Raw genomic sequence first — 27,328 nt, forward strand, 5'->3', positions numbered from 1 at the left:
TCTCCATCCAAATGCATAAACCACAAGCACATCAATCATTTTTTTGTATTCCTCTCCTTCTCTCACCCTGTGGATCCAATTTCTAACCAAAAGCATGCTACCTCTACTTCTCTCTACTGTCTACTTCTCTCCATCTCTACTACCACTTCCTTAATCCAAGGCACCATAAGCTCTTGCAATTACCTTCTAACTGGTCAACCTTTAAACCATTCTTGCCCCCCTTACGATTCATCCTTCTCACAACAGCCAAACAGATGCTAATCAACATAAAAGGAGCTGTGTATCTCCCCTGCTTAAAACCCTTCAATAAATTCCCACTGTTTTTGAATAAACTAAGAAATCCCACACACTCTGTGGTAGCAACTGCAAATTGCCTACCCAACGTGTTTTCCCCTTTTCTAATAAAACCAGTAGATTTTTTAGGAGTAATAATAGACTAAATTGAAAATGAAACCTCCTCATACTCTATTGTAGTTAAGGGTCCAACCCAGTTCTATCTAATAGACAAGTGAGGCTTCCAGGAAAACTGTTACTTTCCTGATGGAATGAGACAGACTTAGCTGTCATGTGTTTTTTGCCCTTTGCATTCTTTCCTTTTGCTGCCCAGAAGTAGAACAGCAGGCAGCCTGAAGATAGAAGCCATGCTCATTGGATCATAGAACAAAAAGATAGAAGCTTGAGTCCTGAAACTTGTATGAGTCCTGAACTGTTGACGTTGAGGCTCCTTTATGTTAGAAAAATAAACATTTTTTGTTGTTGTTAAACCACCAGAACTTGGTTTATGTTACATACAGCCTAAGAGTCCTAATAGATACAATCTTGTATGATATAGTCCCTGCCTACCTCTTCAGACTTATCTCAAGCAACTCTCCTCCACATTCACTATATTACCGCCACACTGACTTTCCTTTTATTCTTCAAGCACAATCTCTTTTCTGCTTCAAGGTATTTGCATTTGCTGATCCCTCTGCTTGGAATAATCTCTTTCCCGCTCTTCACAGGCTAATTTCCACTCATTATTTAGATCTGAGCGTAAGGGACTTCTATTTAGTGTGGGCTTCCCTGATCACCCCTTCCCAATCTAAATTAGGTGTTTTCATACTATACCTTGAGCTTTTCCTTCTTAGCCTATTTTGTTATTTATATATTTTATTTATTTACAGGATTTTTCCCCTTTAGTTTAACTTCTGTCTCCCCAAATAGCTTCTGAGCTCTATAATGCCAGGGACTGTGTGTGTCTTATCCACTACTGAGTAAATATCTAGCCCCTACAACAGTGCCTGCCACATAGAGTGCTAGTAAATGAACAACCTACCAAAATTGCTTTGTGTCATTTTCCCTGCTCTCCTGAATCAGAATTAATCAATCCTCTTTCTGTGCTTCCATGGCATATAGATTTGACCTTTATTTTATTTCAATCCTTTTAACAAATAAGGAATGTTTTAAAGGATCTCAAAATCTGCTCAGAAGAAAAACACATAGAAACTAATTATAATACAGTGTAAAAAGTGCAACATTTGAGGTATGAGCAAGATACAAAAATAGAACAAGGGAAAGGATGATGAACTCAGTGAAGTGGTAGAGATGAGATCAGCGAAGTCTTTCAGGAACTGGTAACATCTAGGCAGTATTTTGAAGACTAAATGAGAATTTTCAGGTAGACAAGGGGAGGAAAGGAAACCCAAGCAAAGAATGTGGCATGTGAAAATGCAGAGCAGGGTAGAAAAGCAGAGAGTGCTCAGAATCAATACAGCATAAAGTGGAAGGAAGGTATTAGAAGCATAATGTGAGTAACATTGTTGAGGGGGAAGAAAATCTAACACAATAAACATGGATTTCTTCATAAGACTGCTCTCATAGATTTATTTTAAGTTTGGCCAGAGAATTGTAGAACAAATGGAACCATGACTGATATTTCATAACTTCCATATTCAATCCATGTATGATCATGTCTGCAACAATTAGAAAAATATTTTCCTTTGAGACATTAGGACGTGGGTGAAGTCACACATATATGTTCCATAGCTCTGCCCAGCTGAGACACCCAGTTGTCTCCATGTCTATGGAAGAAATTGTCCAAAAGCAAGGCTGGGGGTATTAGGCACAGTCAAGACCTTGAAGTACCTATGATGTCACCATAATGAGTTTTGATGTTTATAAACAATGAATAAACACAGAAAGATTTTAATCATGGCAGAGATTATCCTCAAATCTGAGTCACAGAAAAGAAGGCAAGGGGACCAGTAAGGACTCTATTGCAACAATAAAAGTAACTATGAGAACCTCAACTAACACAGTGGAACTTGAGGATAGAATAAGATTGGGAAGATAATTCAGAGGCAAAAATGACTGGATTTAATAAATCACTAGTCATGGAGGCCTAATTAGGCAAGAGAGGAAGAAATAAAGGATCATTTGGAGGTTTCCATTCTAGAAACTGATCATCATGCTATTTAGTGAGAGAGGTAATATAGAAAGAAAGGTATATTTGAAGGAGAGATAATTAATTCAGTTTGAGACATGTGGGTCAGGAAGATCCCCTGGAGGAGGAAATGGCAAACCATTCCAGTATTCTTGACTGGGAAAAATCCCATGGACAGAGGAGCCTGGCGGGCTGCAGTCTATAAGGTTGCAACGAGTTGAAGATGACAGAGTGACTGAGCATGACCCAGTAGAGGACATGTGGTATTTGGGGCACCTTTTAGATATCCAAGTGAAAATGTTTAGCAGGTTAGATGGACACGAGTCTGGAGCCCTAAGCAGACTGGGTAAGAGATATGGATTTGAGATTCATCAGAGAAGAGGACAACCTAAACTAAGGCTTTAGAAGTCAATACAGGGAGAAAAGAATGGCCTTGATAGATTTAAGAATTTAGAATAAGAAATACCTAGTCACTAATTGGATAAGGGAATGTGACAGAGAGGGAAGTCTAGGACAAACCATAGAGCCTGAGTGAGTAATGGTTCCAGTGTTACAAACTAGATTGTGCCCCCTCCACCATCCAAATTCATATGGTAAAGCCCTAATATCCATTATTTTTTAATGTGATTGTATTTGGAGACAGGGCCTTTAAAGAAGTAATTAAGGAAAAATAAAATTGCATGGCCTTATCCAATATGACTGGTGTCTTTTTAAGAAGAGGAGATTAGGCATATATATGCATAGAAGGGGAGTACCATGTGAACATGAAGGCCATCTACAAGTCAAGGAGGAGGCTTCAGAAGAAACCAACTTTGCTGAGGCCCTGATCTTGGACTTCTAGCCTTCAGAGCTGTAGAAATATAAATTTCTGTTGTCTAAGCCACACAGTCTGTGGTACTTTATTATGGCAGCTCTAGCAAACTAACGCAGCCACCAACTAAGATTAACAGTATGGGAAAAAAGGTTGGAAGAAAGTGGTGTTGAAAGAAGATTTTGATGTGGGACATGTTGCATTTTGAGATTCTTGAGTTCCATAGAGGTAGAGATAGTCAAATAACTTTGAAATTCAAATGACAGATTGGAGTTATAAGTATAGATTTAGAAATCACTGGTATGAAAGTTATATTTTAAACTGTAGAAGTGGATGAGATCATCTAAGAAGGGTATATATAGAGTGAGAAGATCATCAATGATAGAATCATAAGGAATATCAACATTAAGGAACAGACTAAGGAAGAGAATGTAGGAAAAGAAAATAATCAGAAAGACAGAATGAAAAGAGAGACCGAGAAAACTTGTAATTAACCATTTAAATCTTGTTTTTAATTGTAATTTGTTGACTACATATTGATCTTAGTCATCAAAGAGCTTTAATATAGAGAAGGCACTATCTTATTCATTTCTGAATCTCCTACACTAAGCACAGTGCTTGACATTTAATATCCTTGCAATAAATATTTGTTAGATCAAATGGAATTGAAATTAGGTCTCCATTCCTTTCTTTGTTTTGTTTGCTTATTTCTGGAGTATGCAGCGTGCATTGCCACTGATATTTTAAGTTCATAGTGAAAAATCATTTCAAAGTGTCCTAGGCTTGGTCCCCTTCCAAACCAACCCCCAAGACAATAGTTTTCATTATAACCTTCTGTCTTTGCCATTCTGGATGGAATTCTGTGCACAGAAGTTATATACATATATGGGTATATCGGTGCAACAAATCGCAGCACAGGAGCCCCCTGGGCTCCCTCAGGCTCTGGTATGACATATTTGAGCCATATAAATTCAGCTTCTCCTCTGGCATCTGTTAGTCGACTCACTTGCAACTCCACCTCAGCAGTGGTCTCTCAGTCCTCTCAAAGCAGGGAAAGAGTGCTGTGTGCTGAGAGACCATGGCAAAGAATCCTCCAGAGAACTGTGAGGACTGTCACATTCTAAATGTAAGTTGTTTCATATTTTTTTCCCTTTTGAGCAAAAGCATGGCTTTACAGAGATATCGTATTGCTATGTGAACATTAAAAAGTGAAATTAAAAGTGACTTTGAATTATGGCTTGCATTTTTAAGGGCTATTGTTTATTGCTTTGTTCTCTTTGTATTTTGCTTAGGCAGAAGCTTTTAAATCCAAGAAGATATGTAAATTACTTAAGATTTGTGGATTGGTATTTGGTATCCTCGCCTTAACTCTAATTGTCCTGTTTTGGGGGAGTAAGCACTTCTGGCCTGAGACACCCAAAAAAGTAAGTAAATGCACACTATTATCCAAAGTTTCTGTTTTGATTTTATTGAATTTAATTAGTGGTTGACATGTATATTACTCTGAAAATGAAAATCACTAAGTTTGTTTTGCATTTATTTTTTGGTGACGTGAAAAACTGAACCAAGATTTCAGTTCTCTCTTTTTTTGCCTTATTATTTTGGCAATGGAAAACAAAGTTTTCCTGTATTTCAGTTAATAATGATAAGATGTAGAATTATCCATTCTTTTTTAATGTTTGGTCTTAAGGAGTTAAGTTCCTCCTAGAAGAAAACTTCTTACTGTAAGAAAATAGTTTTCATCTTTCTTTCAATTATCTGGGCAGAAACTGATGGAAAAGTAATTATGCTACCACATAAGAAGAAACCACCAGAAATGGCAGCAAAAGATTTTCAGGGATTACATTTCTGACTTAATGCATCTGCTGTGAGGACAGGCAGCAAACTCCTTTTCAGAAGGAGTAATTCTCATACCTGAGTTCACATTTATTTGTGACTCAAAAAAAAAAAAAAAAAAACAACTAGAGCTTTTCAGCTTCTCACCACAGGTTAGTGTTATGTTAGGGTTTAGCCACAGTTGTTGTTGTCCCAGTGAGATAGTAATGCCACAAGGTAAAAAAGTGACACCAAGCCATTAATCACATATGTCTCAGAATGCTTCTGACATTAGGGTTATCTAGTGAAGCTTAGCAGGCCACTGAAGTTGATATTAGTGTACCTTAGTGTTATTGTCACCCCTGGGCTCATACACAATGAGAAAGTTTAGCTGTGACTCAAAGAAAATCATAGCCCCTTCATGCCAACAATTTCCATTTGAAAGAGAATTAATAAATTTACAAGCTGTAAAGTGTGAAGATGGTTTTCTGGCTTTATCACATCTTTTTTTCAGGGTGTGGGATGTTGCTGTTGTTACCACTGTTATTAATTATTTGCTAGCAGACATGGGAAAGGCACACATCCAGGAGGCAAGATGAAATGATGGGGAAGGGAAGAAGAAAATAATGGGTTGTTATGAACTATTAGGGGGCTTCCCCAGTGACTCAGCAATAAAGAACCCACCTGCAGTGCAGGAGACACAGAAGGTGCAGGTTTGATCCCTGGGTCAGGAAGATCCCCTGGAGGAGGGCACAGCAACCCACTCCAGTATTCTTGTCTGAAAAATCCCATGGACAGAGGAGCCTGGCAGACTACAGTCCACGGGGTCACAGAGAGTTGGACACAACTGAAGTGACTGAGCATGAACCATTAGGAGACAAAGGAGTGATAGGAGCAAAGGGGAAATAATATGGATTAATAAGGAAGGACACTGGGGGTATAGAAAATAGAAAGTCAACTGGAAAGTGAAAGTGAAAGTCATTCAGTCGTGTCCGACTCTTTGTGATCGCACTGACTATACATTCCATGGAACTCTCCAGGCCAGAATGTGGGAATGGGTAGCCTTTCCCTTCTCCAGGGGATCTTCCCAACCCAGGGATTGAACCCAGGTCTCCCACATTACAGGAGGATTCTTTACCAGCTGAGCCAAAAGTCAACTGGACAAGTGTCTAAAAAAAAAAAAATCAGAGAAGTAAGACATAGCAACCTTTGGATTCTTCACCTCTGCTGCCATACTGACTTTCATTTAGTCCCAGGGGCTACCTTATCAAGTTTAAGCAAGAGAAAAAATAGTGAACTTTCTTTGCTTGTTTTTTTTTTTATACCTTGTTCCAGAAAGGATTTTTTGCATCATCCATTGCATATAGTTAACCCTTTCTTTTATCATTCTCACTGTTTTCTGCTTCTCAGCTACTTTCTGTTCACGTGTTTTTCTAGAGAAGCCATCTAACTTTGGGGCTAGCAAAGTCGGCAAAGCAATTGAGATCAGGAAACAAACAGTAAATAAATAAGAGTGCCAAGATACATTCTGATCCAATTTTGCTATTACATAACTCATTCCCAAGGTGACACGTTGCCCCACAAATTGAATCTTGGGTCCTCTTGACAATTACAGATGGGCTAGAGGAGAATAGGGCTTCCCCAGTGGCTCAGAGGTAAAGAATCCGGCTGCAATGCCGGAGATGCAGGAGATACAGTTTCAGTCCCTGGGTCGGGAAGGTTCCCCTGGAGGAGGGCATGGCAACCCAATCCAGCATTCTTGCCTAAAGAATCCCATGGGCAGAGGAGCCTTGTGGGCTACAGTTCCTAGGGTCTCAGAGAGTTGGACACAACTAAAGTGACTGAGCACAAGCACGAGAGGAGAATAAACTGTTTGTCCTTAATGACCATAATGTACTTAACTGGGTGTAGTCAGTCATGAGCCCTTTCGGCCACCAATATGTATCTGCCTAAATATGGGGCTATATGACTTTTCTGGTTGTATTGTAGCCATTGTAATTGCAAATCTTATTCTGAAAAAGTTTGTATTTTCCTAAACTTACAGTGCTATTTGTCTCAGTGTAATTATAAATGACTAGGTGGAGACCTTGCTTTTATCTAACAAGGTGTCAAGCTCACTAACAGAGCCCATGGTCACCTCTGCTTTTGTATTATATCATTTTTGCTTCTCACTCCAGTTTGCGTTTTAATGCAGTCCTGTGATTTCCTCAAACCAATTGTCAAACCTTGTCACTGTGGGCACAGAAGAGGTGGGGTATGTTACCAAATAAAGTTTATCAAGAACCAAATCTCTCAAGAATTAATCCATTTGAGTATGTAACTTTTTAGCAAAGGGATTCTCAGAAATGAACACAAAGCAATCTGGTAAAAGATAATAAATAGGTGTCTCCTGGGGTAATTTTTCTACCGTGAACAAAGGTTGTTTGTTCTCCATTCCAATGGGGAGTTGTGATTTATTGCCTTTGATATTGAAGTCCAGGCCTTACCCCAGAAGACCAGGTTAGGTCCACTGCAAACCGAGGAACCAGCTGGAGATGTGGATGCTCCACTAAGTCCACTACCTTCAATTCCCAGACAAAGAGCCCCAGGGAACATCTAGGTTTCCAATGGCTAGGGCTGCTAATAAGGCTGCCTCAGAGAGGGCTTAACGAATTCTGGGAAGTGAAGAGAAGTCAGATTAGTCTTGGAAGAAGATTTGCAGAGGAAAATGATCCAGGCATCTTGCACAAATTAAAGAGGCTCCCCCTAAGAGCAGGGCCTGGCAAGAAACAGCAGTTAGCAGATGAAAACCCAGGCTCTTCTGGACTTTCCTTTACAAGACTGTGGGACCTATGGAGACTGTGGGGCCCTCGGTGGAGAGACCCGGTGATGCTGTTGTGCTCATGGATGACAGTGATGTGTTTCGCATTCCAGGACTCCCTCCAAGTTTTTAATATTTGCTCCTCTAGCTTCCAACCACACCTCCTTTTTATTTTGCTTTTTTACATTTGCTTATAATAAAGTGTTTATTTAACATTCCCCATCTGGTGTTGACATTTCCATGCCAGTAAGTTCGCCCCTCCTCCTCCCATTACCTCCCACCTTGATGTGGACAAAAGATCCAGATTTTTGATCTGAAATGGGAAGTAGGCTATGATGAACTCTCCACACACCTCAGGCATGAGCACATGCACACATAACAGAGAGAGAAGAAGGGATGAAAATAAAGTGAAACAAGGAAGACTAACTTTGAGAGAACTGCTGCACTCCCTTACAGGCTACAGATCCCCAACCACAGCCACATATAGAAGCCACTTGAGTTGAACGAAAGCCAGTCAATTGAGTTCTATATTCAGCTTTCTTAAACCGAGCAGAGGGCACCTATTCAGTCCCAGAGGTTTCAAGAGGACATCACAAGGCTCCATTTCCATGCAGTGACTGCCCAGCCACCTTTGAAGCAGATTCCCTAGAGATACATTCTTGCTTAAGGCTCCCTGTATTACACATTGAACTTGAAACAAGGAGAAATCAACTCTCCAGCTAATTCTTTCAATATGGAGAAAACAAGGCAGAAAAATTCCAGCTTTTAAACCAACAGCTGATAGATATAGCACAGATCTTGTAGTCTATCCTCCCTCCAATCCTTTGTAGAATGAAGCAGAAGAATAATAAATTAAATAAATGAAAGGCTGCCTTTCCTGCCATATATAAGAACTGCCTGGTGACTTTAGGGCTATTTGGAAAGCCTAAGTCTTAAGGCCCACACGGCAATCTGCAGATTCCTGGCGATGTCCCCTCAGCTCCTTCATACAAACAGGATGAAATGAGAAGGGTTAGGATAGGTGGGCATCTGTCTGCCCTCCCCCTCACCTCAACTGCAGATGACAATTGAAAGAGTTTCACTTGGGGCTGCAAACCCAACAGCATTCTAGCCTGAAAATCCTTTGCTCAGAAAAAGCACTTTCCTGATAAGTCAGGATCTGGATTTTTTGTGCCTATTTCTCTAATACTGGTATTGCCCAGGGGCCAACTTTCTTCATTCCCCCTCTAGGCATATGGGGGATACAACTTTCTTCCCTGAGTTCCCTGGGTTTTCTACAGTTTGGTGGGTGAAATGTGGGTCTGGAGAAGCATTTCAGCCTCTCAAGTGAAAGATGAAGCTGGAATCTCTTTAGCAGGGGAACTGAACTTTACCAGATGGTGCCATGTCAGCATTTTAAAATTTTATTTTCTTCCCAAACCATGCAAAAGCGAAGTCCACCGTTGTCTAGAAACTGTCTTGGGTCAGCTCTTACTCTATGTTGTTGAGGATCCACATCAACCACGTAGATTAGGACTGTGGCTACTAGGAACACATTTGAATTCAGTCTCCTTATTCTCCTCAGGCAGCATTGCTGGCAAATCACATGGTACCAGCCAGAAAAACCATAGGTCTTCAAAGGGAGCTGTCCTTTAGTGGCTAAGAGAGGGGCTGCGGCTACTGTAAGGAAGTAGCTCAGGAATCAACAAGTAGTAGTAGTTCAACTGTTCAGCTTGACCGCTGTCTACCAAATCTGAAAAGAATTCATTTTGCCAAACGACTGTATGTAAAATAGATTAACAACAAGAACCTATTGTATGCACAGGGATATATTCTATATATTCTATATCTTGTGTATATATATATATTCTATATCTTTTAATAACCTATGATGGAAAAGAATCTAAAAAGCTGAATCAGTTTCCTGCACACCTGAAACTAACACAACATTGTTAGTCGTAGCTACCAGTCTATCAGTCGGTGGCTCAGTTGTTCATGTTCAACTCTTTGCGACCCCATGGATTGTAGCCCACCAGACGCCTCTGTCCATGGAATTTTCCAGGCAAGAATAATGGAGCAGGTTGCCATTTCCTACTCTAGAGGATTAAATCAACTATGCTGCTGCTGCTGCTTCTAAGTCGCTTCAGTCGTGTCCGACTCTGTGCGACCACATAGACGGCAGCCCACCGGGCTCCCCCGTCCCTGGGATTCTCCAGGCAAGAACACTGGAGTGGGTTGCCATTTCCTTCTCCAATGCATGACAGTGAAAAGTGAAAGTGAAGTCGCTCAGTCGTGTCCGACTCTTAGTGACCCAATGGACTGCAGCCTACCAGGCTCCTCCGTCCATGGGATTTTCCAGGCAAGAGTACTGGAGTGGGGTGCCATTGCCTTCTCCGAAAATCAACTATACTTCAATTTAAAAAGACAATTAATTTCGTCAACTATTCAACATTGCATCTGGCAAGGGGTGGGAGATAAAGATGGGACCCAAGCCTCCAGAGACATTTGGTGACTTGTCCAAAGTCACACAGCTTGTAAGTGGCAGAGTTGGGGCTAGGACTAGAAACTGATCTAGAGATTTTTCCCATTATTCTTCAGCTGCATTTAAGAATAAGGAATGGTAAGGGTAGTGGGTAGGAAAAACTTCCAAGTCAGCTTGAATCTCTAGATGAAAGAAATGTGGGCTTTTTTTTTTTCTTTTTTTTGAAAAAGAGGAATGTCTGTGCTGCCTAGCCAATTTTTTTTTCAGGGGTGAGAACTGGTGATTGAAGATACAGAAGTCCAACTTTGCATAAGAAACAATGTGTCTGCTCTGTGTTAGTTAAGGAAATACACAGAGGCCCTTTAATTCCCACAGGCTAGTTCGGTAATAATATGGCACAATACATTCCCTTCCCTTCCTTCCGGCCTAACATCTGCTAGCCAGCTATTCTGAGCATGTATTTCACCTTTGGAGGGTGTACCTCATAAACAGACAGTAAAGAAGGACGGTGGAGAGAAGAACAGCTAGATTAATCACAGGCTTCAAAAAACAAACCTAAGCCAAATGTGCTCAAATACTTTTTCAGGACAAGCTAAAGCTTACTTGCCCCCAAACAGATCCATCACACTGAGGTCTCAGGCAGCTTCACTTTTTATAAAAAGCTTTTTTTTTTTCTGATATCAGAGATTGTCACAAATGGAGGCCAGAAAACACAGCAAACTGTGAAAGAGGGATGTTAGGGCTCATTTGCTGCCTGAGTGGAGGATTTAACCACACTGAGGAAAGAATTCCTGGGCAAGGAAAAGAAATGAGTCTGTTTTATCCATGTTTTATCAGTGCAGTCCTCTTATATTTCTCACTCCTTGGACTTCACCACATATCTATCTCACTTTACTTCTGAGTCATATCCCATTCCATTGGTTTACCTGTCCCACTCCTTGATATTTGAGATCAGCCTTACCTGTGGATGGAGCTGGAGCCCATTTGAGTGGTGCAGGAAAGATGCCCTTAATATATCTCTTATTCTTGTTGCCATTGTGTTTAAAATCAGTTCAGTTCAGTTCAGTTCAGTCGCTCAGTCGTGTCCGACTCTCCACGACCCCATGAATCACAGCATGCCAGGCCTCCCTGTCCATCACCAACTCCCAGAGTTCATTCAAACTCATGTCCACAGAGTCGGTGATGCCATCCAGGCATCTCATTCTCAGTCGTCCCCTTCTCCTCCCACCCCCAATCCTTCCCAGCATCAGAGTCTTTTCCAGTGAGTCAACTCGTCGCATGAGGTGGCCAAAGTATTGGAGTTTCAGCTTTAGCATCAGTCCTTCCAATGAACACCCAGGATCGGTCTCCCCTAGAATGGACTGGTTGGATCTCCTTGCAGTCCAAGGGACTCTCAAGAGTCTTCTCCAACACCACAGTTCAAAAGGATCATTTCTTCAGCGATCAGCTTTCTTCACAGTCCAACTCTCACATCCATACATGACCATGGGAAAAACCATAGCCTTGACTAGATGGACCTTTGTTGGCAAAGTAATGTCTCTGCATTTTAATATATTATCAAGGTTGATCATAACTTTCCTTCCAAGGAGTAAGCGTCTTTTAATTTCATGGCTGCAATCAGCATCTGCAGTGATTTTGGAGTCCCCCAAAATAAAGTCTGACACTGTTTCCACTGTTTTTCCATCTATTTCCCATGAAATGATGGGACCAGACGCCATGATCTTCGTTTTCTGAATGTTGAGCTTCAAGCCAACCTTTTCACTCTCCTCTTTCACTTTCATCAAGAGGCTTTTGAGTTCCTCTTCACTTTCTGCCAGAGGGTAGTGTCATCTGCATATCTGAGATTATTGAAATTTCTCCCAGCAATCTTGATTCCAGCTTGTGCTTCTTCCAGCCCAGCGTTCCTCATGATGTACTCTGCATAGAAGTTAAATAAGCAAGGTGACAATATACAGCCTTGACGTACTCCTTTTCCTATTTGGAACCAGTCTGTTGTTCCATGTACAGTTCTGACTGTTGCTTCCTGACCTGCATACAGGTTTCTCAAGAGGCAGGTCAGGTGGTCTGGAATTCCCATCTCTTTCAGAATGTTCCACAGTTTATTGTGATCCACACAGTCAAAGGCTTTGGCATAGTCGATGAAGCAGAAATAGATGTTTTTCTGGAACTCTCTTGCTTTCTCCATGATCCAGCAGATGTTGGCAATTTGATCTCTGGTGCCTCTGCCTTTTCTAAAACCACCTTGAACATCTGGGAGTTCACGGTTCACATATTGCTGAAGCCTGGCTTGGAGAATTGTGAGCATGACTTTACTAGCGTGTGAGATGAGTGCAATTGTGCAGTAGTTTGAGCATTCTTTGGCATTGCCTTTCTTTGGGATTGGAATGAAGACTGACCTTTTCCAGTCCTGTGGCCACTGCTGAGTTTTCCAAATCTGCTGGCATATTGAGTGCAGCACTTTCACAGCATCATCTTTCAAGATTTGCAATAGCTCAACTGGAATTCCATCACCAACACTAGCTTTGTTCCTAGTGATGCTTTCTAAGGCCCACTTGACTTCACATTCCAAGATGTCTGGCTCTAGGTCTGTGATCACGTTATCGTGACTATCTTGGTCGTGAAGATCTTTTTTGTACAGTTCTTCTGTGTATTCTTGCCACCTCTTCTTAATATCTTCTGCTTCTGTTAGGTCCATACCATTTCTGTCCTTTATTGAGTCCATCTTTGCATGAAATGTTCCCTTGATATCTCTAATTTTCTTGAAGAGATCTCTTGTTTTTCCTATTCTGTTGTTTTCCTCTATTTCTTTGTATTGATCACTGAGGAAGGCTTTCTTATCTCTCCTTGCTATTCTTTGGAACTCTGCATTCAGATGCTTATATCTTTCCTTTTCTCCTTTGCTTTTCGCTTCTCTTCTTTCCACAGCTATTTGAAAGGCCTCCTCAGACAGCCATTTTGCTTTTTTGCATTTCTTTTCCATGGGGATGGTCTTGGTCCCTGTCTCCTGTACAATGTCACGAACCTCCGTCCAGAGTTCATCAGGCACTCTATCTATCAGATCTAGTCCCTTAAATCTATTCCTCACTTCCACTGTATAATCATAAGGGATTTGATTGAGGTCATATCTGAATGGTCTAGTGGTTTTCCCTACTTTCTTCAATTTTAGTCTGAATTTGGCAATAAGGAGTTCATGATCAGAGCCACAGTCAGCTCCTGGTCTTGTTTTTGCTAACTGTATGCAGCTTCTCCATCTTTGGCTGCAAAGAATATAATCAATCTGATTTCGGTGTTGACCATCTGGTGATGTCCATGTGTAGAGTCTTCTCTTGTGTTGTTGGAAGAGGGTGTTTGCTATGACCAGTGTGTTCTCTTGACAAAACTCTATTAGCCTTTGCCCTGCTTCATTCCGTGCTCCAAGGCCAAATTTGCCTGTTACTCCAGGTGTTTCTTGACTTCCTACTTTTGCATTCCAGTCCCCTATAATGAAAAGGACATCTTTTTTGCGTGTTAGTTCTAAAAGGTCTTGTAGGTCTTCATAGAACTGTTCAACTTCGGCTTCTTCAGCGTTACTGGTTGGGGCATAGGCTTGGATTACTGTAATATTGAATGGTTTGCCTTGGAAACGAACAGAAATCATTCTGTCATTTTTAAGACTGCATCCAAGAACTGCATTTCGGACTCTTTTGTTGACCATGATGGCTACTCCATTTCTTCTAAGGGATTCCTGCCCACAGTAGTAGATATAATGGTCATCTGAGTTAAATTCACCCATTCCAGTCCATTTTAATTCACTGATTCCTAGAATGTCGACGTTCACTCTTGCCATCTCCTGTTTGACCACTTCCAATTTGCCTTGATTCATGGACCTAACATTCCAGGTTCCTATGCAATATTGCTCTTTACAGCACCGGACCTTGCTTCTATCACCAGTCACATCCACAACTGGGTATTGGGTTTGCTTTGGCTCCATCCCTTTATTCCTTCTAAAGTTACTTCTCCACTGATCTCCAGTAGCATACTGGGCACCTACCGACCTGGGGAATTCCTCATTCAGTATCCTATCATTTTTCCCTTTGATACTGTTCATGGGGTTCTCAAGGCAAGTATACTGAAGTGGTTTGCCATTCCCTTCTCCAGTGGACCACATTCGGATGTGGTCCATGTGATCAGATGAACTAGTTTCCTGTGATTATGATTTCAGTGTGTCTGCCCTCTGATGTCCCCTCCCAATACCTACCGTCTTATTTGGGTTTCTCTTACCTTGGTCGTGGAAAATCTCTTCACAGCCGCTCCAGCAAAGTGCAGCCGCTGTACCTTACCTTTGATGACGGGTATCTCCTCAAGGCCGCCCCTCCTGTCCTTGAACGTGCTCCTCTCGGCCCTCCTGTGCCCGCGCAGCCACCGTCTGTTGGACGTGGGGCAGCTCCTCTTGGCCCTTGGCCTTGGCCTCAGGCGTGGGGTAGCTCCTCCCGGCCGCGCCTCTTTGCCTGATTGGTTGCGCCAGGGCGCCGGGCCCGGCGTCTCTCGCGTCTGCGCCGCCGCCGGGGTGTATCAAACTCAATTTTTTAAACAAATGCCCATCACTAATATCTTAGTGTGAGATCATTTGCCAGATAGATTTCTTTGATGTAAGGTATCAGATAAACCACGAAATTCCTAGATGTCTAGACAGGAGGCAGAGGAATAGAGGGAGATAGGAGGAAGGGCTAGAAAGGCACAAAAGGAACAGGATATAAAAAGTAAAGAAAAGGGAAGCTAGAAGCACCAAAGATTAAATTGCCCTAATTTGGCGGTCTGGCAGAAGTGTTGTGATCATATGCTGACCCTGCTCTGTCCTTCCTGAAATAAAGCTGACTTGGAGGCAGTCTGAAATGAGCTACGAGGAGCCCACTCACACTTCTCTCAGACAAGGCATCCTGTTTCTGCTTTAGTTTACACCCAGAGTGGACAAAATCATTTATTCCTTCATCTCCAGAAGGACCCTTAGCCCCTTAGCCAGTGAGCTTAGTAGAAAGAAAAGTACTTCTAAAGCCAAAGGCATGAGCTCAGTCTTCATATGGGCCAGTTAAGCAATGTGCTCCATGGGGACTCGGACAAGACAGTATGTCTGGATTTGCTCAAACTCATCCCTAAGCAATCCAAAGTGGGCCATCAGCATCATCTTCCTAGACAAAGTTTGTTCCAAAAGGACACCTTTGATAATGGAATTCCATCTGAGTGAATATATAGTCCCCACCTCCCACCCAGAATTCACATATAAATGAAGTCATTCTGATCCCACTATCATTATTAACAAAAAGGCAACATGCTGGTTAATAATTACAATCAGAATGGATGCCTCCCCCAATAACAACAACAATAAAACTCTTTGAAAGAATGCTGAAAATAATCAAGATCTGCTGAGCTTGGCAGTTTCCAATAGTTTTCATCTAGCAAGGTGTCCAAGTGAAGTGCATTGCCAACAGTGCAGGAAAATTCATTCCACAGAAGTACACTGAAATCCTAAATGTCACCAGTATGGTTCCATAGTCTTCTCCCAGTGATTGAAAATGCAGCCTGTATTTTCTCTTCTGCCCAGGTAGAAAGCGTTCCAACATCCCCTAGTCTCTAACCTCATTTTTCCGTGCAATAATCCATCAGTTGTGCTACTGATGAAACAAACATCCCACCCCACCCCCAGTGACTGGTGGTGTCGACATCTGTCTCTGCAATGGATAGTATTTCTAAAGAAACTCACCCCTGTTGGGAGATCTGACAAGGCTGAATCTGCATTAGATGCCTCTCTCCTCTACTTAGGTCAGGCCCACTGAGAGCTCAATTTGTTGCCATAAGGTAGAAGTTTCTCGGGCTGGCCACAGAGCTGCAACTCAGAACAAATTTATAACTAGAAGCAAATAACAAGTCTAAGGGAATTTGCTACCTGTCACAAATCAAGTCAGACTCACTGTGTTAACTCTGCAGTTGCTGGAAAGTTCTAAATAGTGTTTTCCTTCCCCTTTTAAAATGTTGTCTCTTAAAAGACCTTGCAAATACTCAAAATCTCTTTAGAAAGACAAGAATTCGCCATTGGTGGGAAAAAATGTATTCAACAAATATTTCACCTCTGACCATCTCCAAATTACTGTAGGGCAGCAAAGTGGTAAATATCATTGTCTCTTGCTTTCCTATTCAGTGACTAAATCAACTTTTCACACTTCAGGTAACAGTGCTTCTACAAGCCCTTCCAACTTGTTTTTCTACTTGAGGTGAGGAAAATTTGACCAGGTTAATCTAACATTCAGTCACAGACACTGGCAGACATTAAAAACAACCCAACCTAGTGCAAGCTCTTAAAGACTGCTGCTGGGAACAGAATCATTAGAAAGCAACGTTGGCTCTGTGGATGACTTGCTTTTTCAGGCTTTCAGTTTACCAAATGCTTTTCATAAAGAAAAATGAATATGAAGAAACGTGATAGTGAAAGGCCTCCTAACAACAGGGATAAGATAGACTTCCACATGGCACCATCAGGGCTGGCCTAGTTTGTGATAGCAAATTCCTTCAGGTTTTTCTTATGCTTCTAGCTTTAAACACATCTGGCTTCCTGGTGGCTCAGCAGTAAAGAATCAGCCTGCAGTGCAGGAGACCCAGGTTTGATCCCAGGGTCGGGAAGATCACCTGGAAAAGGAAATGGCAACTTACTCCAGGATTCGTGCTTAGAGAATTCCATGGACAGAGGAGCCTGGCGGGCTACAGTCCACAGGTTCGCACAGACACGACATAGAAACTAAACAACAACAACATAAACATGCCCTCAGTTATAAGCAATGGGCTTGTTAATAGACTGGGATACTCTATGGGCCTGGGCCTTTTGGTCCTTAGAAAGAGAATGGTCTCTTTTAGAGGTTAGCAAAGAGTCTGGGGTTTTGTTTCAACCATTCAGGAGTAACCTGATATTTAGCTTTGCCATGGCGCTCTTCTTGGAAGATACCATATTACATAGTGCATATTACAATTCATGGTTATTAAATTCTGTATGCAGGAGAACCTGAAGACTTAAAGTCAGCTGAATTGAGTTTGAAAAAGAGAACTCAGGAATAAACTGAATAGATTTTGTTACCCCATAACAGAGAAGGTTAGGGGAAGGCAGTAAATGTTTCCTGGAGTTTAAAGGGCAAAAGGAAGCAGTTGAGGTCAGGGTAAGACTTTTACTTAGTATTCGCCAAAGACAATGGTCTTCAGTGTTTAAAGAGGACATATCCAAGACTGTTAAGGCAATATTAAATCTCTGGGTAGATATGGAGATAAAGAGCAATACCTAAGCATTCTAAATCTGTTCAAATCTCTTTCTCAGCCCTACTGAATTTCACAGGAAGAAGTGGGTGACCTTTGAGTACTTAGAAAGGGAAGTGGCAGTTTAAAGAAGTAATAGAGGTTTTTGGCAGTTCCTCTTCATACCATAAGGGAAAAGCACCTTACAGACTGCTTTGCAAAATATCATTTGCTATTTAGTCAAGGATGCCAAGAAAAACTGTTGGAATTCTTAGTAATTAGTTCAACAACTTGGCTTGAATACAAAATACTAATTCTGAAGGGATCCCCATATCAGCTCTAGTGCCTAAAAACATCTCACTTTAATCTCAAGTCTCAGAGAATTCCCAACAGCAAGCTGCTGAGACGGCCCCTCTCTACAAAGGCTCTGGAAAAAGAAGGTGCCCCAGATATTACCCAATTAAAGTGTCTTATGAACGAACAAGCTTCCCTAGTGGCTCAGTGGTAAAGAATTCGCCTGCAATGCAGGAGACGATCCCTGGATGGGGAAGATGTCCTGGAGGAGGAAATGGCCACCCACTCCAGTATTCTTGCCTGGAGAATCCCATGGACAGAGGAGCCTGGCAGGCTACAGTCCATGGGATCGTAAGAGTCGGACACAGCTTAGCTACTAAACCATCGCCACCATGAACAGACATCTGTGTGAGTGTGCTAAGTTGCTTCAGTTGTGTCCGATTCCTTGTGACCCTGTGGACTTCAGCCTGCCAGGTTCCTCTGTCCATGGGATTCTCCAGGCTAGAATTCTGGAGTGGGTAGCCATTCACTCCTCCAGGGGATATTCCTGACCCAGGGATCAAACCCAAGTTTTTTACATCTACCTGCATTGGTGATCATACTGAGTATCTTACAGCTTGTTTTCCTTTGTTCTCCCAGACATATGACATGGAGCACACTTTCTACAGCAATGGAGAGAAGAAGAAGATTTACATGGAAATTGATCCCATTACCAGAACTGAAATATTCAGAAGTGGAAATGGCACTGATGAAACATTGGAAGTACATGATTTTAAAAATGTAAGTTGGATGTTTTCCCCCTAAGGCTTCCCACTGAAAATATTAGAACACTTAAGTCAAGTTAAAAATAGCCTGTAGCCTCCATTTAATTTATAAGAGAAAGCTTTCCTTTTGAATTCAAATTTTGCCAGCCTGGGGCCCTGACAAATCATGACACTCATTAATTGTGGCTACTTCAGGAAGTTTTCTTATTTTTTTGTCTGTTTTATAGGGATACACTGGCATTTACTTTGTAGGTCTTCAAAAATGCTTCATCAAAACTCAGATTAAAGTGATTCCTGAATTTTCTGAACCAGAGGAAGAAATAGATGAGGTATGTAAGAATAATAGTAGTAGTAAAAGCCATAATTTGTTGGGGACTAATTATGTGTCAGACTTTGTACTAAATGCTTTACTCTTATTTTATTCTCACAATGATCCTATAGACAGGTACTATTATTGTCCCCATTTTCAGATGCGAACAAAAAAGTAACTTGCCCAGTGTTACACAGTTAGAGAAGAGCAGATTGGGATCTTGAACTCAGACCTTTCAAAAACTAAAGTTCATGCTTTTAGGGCCAACATTGTACTTTTCTTCTTTTTTTTAGTTTTATTTTTTTAATGTTTTATTTTATATTGTAGTACAGTTGATTAACAGTGTTGTGTAGTTTCAGGTGTACAACAAAGTGATTCAGTTTTATATATATATATATATTATTTTTCAAATTATTTTCCCAATTAAGTTGTTACAGAATATTGAGCAGAGTTCCTTGTGCTATAGAGTAAGTCCTGTTGGTTTTCCATTTTAAATATAGCAGTGTGTACATGGCAATCCCAAACTCCCTAACTGTTCCTTGCCTCCTGGTAAACATAAGTTCATTCTCTAAGTCTGAATCTGTTTCTATTTTGAAAATAAGTTTATTTGTATCATTTTCTTAGATTCCTCATATAAGTGATGCCATGATATTTCTCTTTCTCTGTCTGACTTACTTCACTCAGTAAATTCTCTAGGTCCATCCATGTTGCTGCAAATAGCATTATTTCATTTTTAATGACTGAATAATATTCCACTGTATATATGTACCACATCTTCTCCATCCATTCATCTGTTGATGGACATTTAGGTCGCTTCCATGTCTTGGCTATTGTAAACAGTGCTGCTGTGAACATAAGGGTGTATACTCTTATATATCTTATAATAACTTATATATATATAGCTGAATCACTTTGCTGTACACCTGAAACTAACACAACACTGTAAATCAACTATAATTCAATAAAAATTAAAAATTAACTTAAGGATAGCAGCCATTAACATTATGTATATTTGCTTCCAAACCAAAGATTTCTGATAAGAGTGGTGAGCTAGAAGAACAAAATCAATCTTGCCAAATCAAAAGCCCCAAGGCCACTTGGGATCCTTGCTGCTTTTGTCACACTGTGACATTCACCTATTCTAAAGATTTTAATTCAACACTACTATATACAAAATAGATAACCAACAAGGACATACTGTATAGCACATAGAACTCTTCTGAGTATTATATGGCAACCTGGATGGGAAGGGAGCTTGGGGGAGAATGGATACATGTATATATGTGGATGAGTCCCTTTACTGTTCACCTAAATCTATTACAGCATTGTTAATCAACTATATCCCAAAGCAAAATATAAAAGTTTAAAATAAGAAATAAAGATTTCAGTTCAACACTACCATATATAAAATCGATAACCAACAAAGACCCACTGCATAGCACAGAGAACTATACTCAATATCTTGTAATAACTTAAATATATAGCTAAATCACTTTACTGTGCACCTGAAAGTAACACAACATTGTAAATCATCTATATTGCTATTGCTTGTGCACTCAGTCATGTCCAACTCTCTGTGACCACATGGACTGTATCCCTGCCAGCCTCCTCTGTCCATGGGATTTCCCAGGCAAAAATACTGGAGTGGGTTGCCATTTCCTTCTCCAGAGGATTTTCCTGACCCAGGGATTGAACCCACATCTCTTGTGTCTCCTGCATTGGCAGGTGGGTTCTTTATGATTAAGCCACCAGGGAAGCCCAGAATCAACTATACTTCAATTTTTAAAAAAATTAAAATTAAGGGACTTCCCTGGTGGCTCGGATGGTAAAGAATCTGCCTGCAATGTGGGAAACCCAGGTTCGATCCCTGGGTTGGGAAGATCCCTTGGAATAGGAAATGGCAACCCACTCCAATATCCTTGCCTGGAGAATTCCATGGACTGAGGAGCCTGGGGTGCTACAGTCCGTGGAGTTGCAAAGAGAGGGACACAACTGAGCGACTAATACTGGTGGTCTAGTGGCTAAGACTCCACGCTCCCAATTCAAGGGACCTGAGTTCCATCCTTGGTCAGGCAGCTAGATTGCACATGCCATTACTAAGACCCAGCACAGCCAGGTAAATAAATATTTTTTAAATTTTTTTTTTATTGGAGGCTAATTACTTTACAATATTATATTGGTTGGTTTTGCCACACATTGACATGAATCTGTCCTGGGTGTACATGCGTTACCCATCTTGAACCATATTTCAGTTCATTCATCTTACCATTTTATGCTGGGCTGCTAATGGAATAATCTATCCTTAATATCACTAAGAAAAGTCAATGTATGGCAAAACCAATACAATAATGTAAAGTAATTAGCCTCCAATTAAAATAAATAAATCTTAGAAAAGGAAAAAAAAAAAGCAAAGAAGGTGAGAAGTACAGTGTAATACAAATTCTCTGAAAGCACACTCCTAGGTCAGGGTAAGATAACCTAGGGCATCAGTGCAACAGCTTAGTGGCCCTTGTAGGCCTAGTGGGAGATGAAGGATTATTGCTTAAAATACAGCCATCAATAAAGCCCAGGAGACTCTTCATTTTTCCATGATATTCTGGAAATAATTATGGTATGTTGCTGTCAGTGGAAGAAGGAGGGGAACCTTAGCTAAGCACATATTGTGATTATAAGCCAGAAGAAACAAATGGCTTGGGTTGGTTTTCTTAGTGCTTAACTGGCAAATCTAAAATGAAATTGTGCCAGTAGCACAGTGACCACTCTATATACTATAAATACCTCTTTCTTTTTCTTCTCTCTCTCCTAGGTTCTTCTACATTTTTCGCTTGCCCAACTCTCTCCATCTTAATTCTCGTCTACCAATTTATCTTTTTTTTTTTAACTTTTCTTATTATTTTGGGGGATGAGGTGGTGTGGGGATCATTTTTACTTTCTATTATCCAAGTCTCATGGCTGTCACTGGCTCCCACAGACATGCTATTAGTCTCCTTATGTCCAGAGAAGTTACAGACTCTGGTTCCTAGAATTTCTAAGAAAAGGATTTCCCCCAAAGATGATGCTCTGCTCCCAAGGTCTACGGCAAGTGAAAAGTTTAGGAGTCTTTTTTTTTTTAATAAGCCTAATTTGTATGCTCCCCTAGTGGCTTAGATGCCTGCCACTAGGTAAAGAGTGGTAAAGAGTCCGCCTGCAATGCAGGACACCCAGGTTCAATCCCTGGGTCAGGAAGATCCCCCGGAGAAGGGGGTGGCAATCCACTCCAGTATTCTTGCCTGGAAAATCCCATGGACAGAGGATCCTGGTGCGCCCCAATTCATGAGGTCACAAAAAGTCGGACACGACTGAGTTAATAACACACACTCAATTTGGATGCATCTGAGGAATAGAGCAACTTCTAGGATATTAGAGACTACTATAGGAGGCAAGAGTAAGATGAAAGGAGAATGAATAAGATAAAAAGCTATTATATCCACTATCACATGGTGCTTTTTACAGAAAATAATGTAAGCCTTTGAGTTGGGCCAGCCAACAATGACATTCCACACTGACATGACAAGATTTCTTTTCTGAAAAAGTTAAAGGCAGGGATTTCCCTGGTAGTCCAGTGATTAAGACTCTGCACTTCCACTGAAGGGGGCATGGGTTCAATCCCTAGTCAGGGAACCAAGCTTCCACATGTGGTGCTGCCCCCCAGAAAAGTTAAAGGCAAAGGCCCATAATGTCTCATTTTGGCCATAATTTATTTTTCAGTTAACTCTGCCAGATTGTCTAAATAACATTAAGTATTCATCTCATGATAGTGAAATCGCGTTGTCTTCAAGAAAATCCTATTTTTTATACTCAGATATTTTTTATGAGACAAATTTGTGGTCCTAAATGACAAAAATCCTTTATTCTGTACTTCCCTCAACATTGCATCCATAGTTTGTACATGTTAAACATGCAGAGCAGGTATATAAATAGCTCTGATTTTGCTAACAAAGCTAGTCAGTGTACCAACCTCATTCTATGCAGTCCCTTTCAGTGCATACCAAGGTCTTTACAGACTCCAGGGCAAAGGAGCTACAATGAAGAGTTTTAAATGACTAGGAGAAAAATTAAACATAGCCATATTTCAAAGAATAAAAACAGTGAAACCATAAAACTAGAACGAAACAAAAGAGAAAGGGAAAAGCCTAATTAAGAGTACAAGGTAAAGTGTCAAAGTCGAAGAGACAAATGATTAAGAGATAAGTATACCGGACTTCCCTGGTGGTACAGTGGTTGACTGCACACTCCCAATGCAGGGGGCATGGGTTCGATCCCTGGTCAGGGAACTAGATCCCACATGTTGCCACTAACAGTTTGCATGCCTCAAAGAAGATCAAAGATCTCGTGTGACATAATTAAGACCTGATGCAGCCAAATAAGTAAATTTTAAAAAATATGTTTAAAAAGACCTAGGTATACAAGACAACTACTTCTAACATTACAAATATAAAAGAAGGTAGTGTTCTTGACAATAAAAAACAGGCGGCCTAAATAAAAAGCATTCTGTCAGACAAACTCCAAGCATCTAGAATGAAAGGAGTAAAACAGTAGTAAGGGCACTCTAGTCACAAGTTAGAGACTTGACTTCTAAACAAACAAAAAATAAAGACATCTTTGGTGCTACAACTATACCGTTAACAGGCAATCTTGAAAACCAAAATATTAGGTTCTGGTGCTACTTAACTGATTTCATCAATTTGGATTATAGGAGTGTTTTTCAGCTTGAGATGAAATTCAGCTTGCAATCCTAGTCATAAGCCTAAAATAAGGCAGGCACTCACAACATCCAAGGTGTTCCCCCATGAGTCAACAAGTAAAGAATATGACTGCAATGCAAGCAACTCATGACATGCAGGTTCAGTCCCTGGATCAGGAAGATCCCCTGGATGAAGGCATGGCAACCCACTCCAGAATTCCTGCCTGAAGAATCCCATGACAGAGGAGCCTGGTGGGCTACAGTCCATGTGGTCACAAACAGTTAGACACGACTCAAGTGACTGAGCATGCACACACAATATCCATTTAAAAGAAAAACATAAATCACTCAAGGTTCCAGAAGGCCAAATTAAAACATACTTGGCCCAGTGAGAGACCCAGAAAATGACAGAGAGCCTTCCTGACTTTAAGAGAAATTGAGCAGAGAAGGCTGCTGTTTCAGTGTGCAGACTTACTGTTAGAGGGAAGAAGGAGGAACCAGTTGCTAACTCTCCCAAGGGCACCTACTGTATGCACGGCACAGAGCTACTTCACAGGAAGCTCTGGGACTGTAATTATTATTCAGACTTGAAATATGGTGTTTTCCACTATCCCATAGTGTCTCACTCACTTTATTAATTTCTCTGCCTATCCCCACCCTGAACTACTTTCTTCTCTCAGAGTGAAGAAATTACCACAACTTTCTTTGAACAGTCAGTGATTTGGGTCCCAGCAGAAAAACCTATTGAAAACCGAGACTTTCTTAAAAATTCCAAAATTCTGGAGATTTGTGACAATGTGACCATGTATTGGATCAATCCCACTCTAATAGCAGGTATGACTTCCCCCTCCCCCTCTTCCTCCTCCTCTTCATCCTCTGCTTTCCAAAGTCAGTAACGGGTTAATGTTACCAGCATTCAGAGACTACATTTCTAGGAAAACAAATGATAAGCTTGCATCTTCTTAGATGAAACTGTATATGCTGATGGCCAGTGAGGAGGAGATTTTTCACAGCCAAGTTATAAATCAGATAAATTAATGCTGACAGGCTATTAAATATCCCATCAAAGGTAACGCCACCCCAATGTGAGCAGTGATAGCAAAAACTAATCTGTCTCTCTTTGTACATCTATATTCATTGCAGTCGGGCTACCAAACTATGGCTCAAACCACTGTGTGCCCAACCCAAGAAAAGAGGAGAGAAGAGCCAAAATAATGCCCTACTGTCTCAAGAAGGATTTTCTATGTCAAATGGTGGCATTCTCCTCAGAAGAAAGGATGGTCACTGCAATACCAATTTCTTTGTGACTATTTTAGGAATCAGTATAAAAGCAATTGGATGCTAAAGGTAGAGTTAAAGACTCCAGATCTCAACTCCCAGTCAGCCCACAGAGAGGGCAAATGTCCCTGGACATCTTATTTTGCCTAACTAGCATAGAATTTGACCTCCCTCATTCTGGACAGCATAGATTACTATATTGCCCAAGAGAGAAGGATCTAATCAATGTGGGCATCTATTGGTACTCTTTGGCCTTAAAAAAAAAAGCAATTGTGGTTTCCTGGATTGGACACTACAACTTCTGCTTCAACATCCTTCTCCTAAATGACGTTAGTGGAGATAATGATGAAATTTGAGTAAAGTTTGTAGTTTAGTTAATTTTATTGTACCTATAAAGGGCTTCCCTGGTGGCTCAGTGGTAAAAAAAAAAATCTGCCTGCCAATGCCTGCAATGCAGGAGACATGGGTTCAATCCCTGGGTCAGGAAGATCCCCTGGAGAAGGACATGGCAACCCACCCCAGTATTCTTGCCTGGGAAATCCCATGGACAGAGGAGCCTGGTGGGCTACAGCCCATGGGATCGGGAAGAGTCAAACACAACTTAGCGACTAAACAACAACAACACATTGTACCAATGCTAATTTCTTAGTTTTTCTCATTGTATTGTGGTTATATAAAATGTTAACCTTAGGAGAAATTGGGTGAAAAGACATACAGATACTCTGTACCACCTTAGCAACTCTTCTATAAATCTAAGATAATTTCTAAATACAAAGTTTAATAAAAAAAAATATTTAACACAGAAAAGAGAAGGGATGAGAAAGGAGGACAGAGGACACTATATCAAGTCAGGCAACCAAAAATATTTACTGAGCACCGACCATGAGTAAAATCATTGTGGGAGACACCAAAGTCTCCTGCCCTCAATTTTTAATTTAATATGCTAACAAGGCAAAACAGTAAGTGTTTGATGCCAAATGAGCAAAGGTGTCTGTTTACATAGGAATGGTCAGATTTCTTTTGGAAGACCTCCTTAAAATGTCAGCTACAGAACCCTGGAAAAGTGGTTCATGCATACCTAAATGAGGACAGTGAGAAGACACAATGAAAATCTCTATCCCCAAATGTTAGTCCCCCAAGCAAAGCAGTTGCATGACAACTTTGTGCATATTACCTTAGTTTCAGAGTTACAAGACTTTGAGGAGGATGGTGAAGACCTTCACTTTCCTACCAGTGAAAAAAAAAGCATTGAACAAAACGAGCAGTGGGTGGTCCCTCAAGTGAAGGTGGAGAAGACCCGTCACGCCAGACAAGCAGCAAGTGAGGAAGAACTCCCAATCAATGACTATGTGAGTTCTGTGCACATTATTCTTGTTTAGAGGAAAAACAAAGAGCCTTCACAAACCTCACTACCTCTCAGATCAAAGTCACTGAAAGGAGAATGGTCATTGCTTTAACAACAACAAAAAAAAATAGTATTTAAGAAACCTGGAATACCTAAAAGTCTCATTCAAAATCAATCTTGTCAATATTTTGCAATAAGTGATAATGGAAAGGAATATGAAAAATAATATATATATAAATATATGTATAATTGAATCACTTTGCTGTACAGAAAAAAATTAACACAACATTATAAATCAACTCTATTTCAATAAAACTAAGTTTAAAAAAAATTAAATTAAGAAAACTAAAATCAATCTTGATACATCTCCAAGATCAGGCTCAGGAACTTAATTACTCACCAGGCCTCAACTTCTATAGGTTCATATTCCTCCCCTGCTTGATGGGCCTCTTCCCCTCCAACACTGGTTTCTTCTTCTTTCAGACTGAAAATGGAATAGAATTCAACTCCATGCTGGATGAGAGAGGTTACTGTTGCATTTACTGCCGTCGAGGCAACCGCTACTGTCGCCGCGTCTGTGAACCTTTACTAGGTTACTACCCATATCCATATTGCTACCAAGGAGGGCGGGTTATCTGTCGTGTCATCATGCCTTGCAACTGGTGGGTGGCCCGCATGCTAGGGAGGGTTTAATAGCAAGTCTGAGCTCTAGTGCTTAAACTTCTGGCGGCCGACATATAATAAATGCATGCTATTCAATGAATTTCTGCCTATGAGGCATTTGGCTCCTGGTAGCCAGTACTCTGGAATTACTTGTAGGTAATTCTTCTCTTCATGTTCTAATAAACTTCTACATCATCATCAATGGCCTGATTGCTGCTGAACACACTGGGTAAGTGTTTGCTAAGAATATTTCCTGCAACTGAATGGAGCAGATCTGCCCCACATGGAGGATGATGAAAACTTGCACTTCATCAGGTTTGGGGTATAGGAAAGGGCAAAGCATAAAGATTCTCAAATATTGTATTTTACTGGGCTGCACTGAGAAAGTGGA

General features: G+C 40.8%; 1 protein-coding gene across 1 annotated transcript; it reads left to right on the forward strand.

Annotated features, from left to right (window-relative positions):
• The first annotated feature begins 4,240 nt into the window (after positions 1-4,240).
• Positions 4,241-27,328, forward strand: TNMD (tenomodulin). The gene is made up of 7 exons (XM_055393296.2): positions 4,241-4,359; positions 4,526-4,657; positions 18,494-18,634; positions 18,846-18,947; positions 24,332-24,485; positions 26,109-26,278; positions 26,758-27,328. The coding sequence occupies exons 1-7, from the start codon at positions 4,312-4,314 to the stop codon at positions 26,965-26,967; spliced, it is 957 nt and encodes a 318-aa protein (XP_055249271.1). The 5' UTR covers positions 4,241-4,311; the 3' UTR covers positions 26,968-27,328.

This window comes from Moschus berezovskii, chromosome X, assembly GCF_049115385.1.
Source record: "Moschus berezovskii isolate FMDL1 chromosome X, NW_MosBer_1.0, whole genome shotgun sequence".
NCBI lineage: Eukaryota > Metazoa > Chordata > Mammalia > Artiodactyla > Moschidae > Moschus > Moschus berezovskii.

Excerpts from the sequence above, each read along its gene's own strand:
- TNMD (XM_055393296.2), top strand. The coding sequence starts at position 4,312 with ATGGCAAAGAATCCTCCAGAGAACTGTGAGGACTGTCACATTCTAAAT. Across the intron at positions 18,948-24,331 it reads CAGAGGAAGAAATAGATGAG|AGTGAAGAAATTACCACAAC; the intron begins GTATGTAAGAAT and ends TTCTTCTCTCAG. Across the intron at positions 26,279-26,757 it reads AACTCCCAATCAATGACTAT|ACTGAAAATGGAATAGAATT; the intron begins GTGAGTTCTGTG and ends TTCTTCTTTCAG.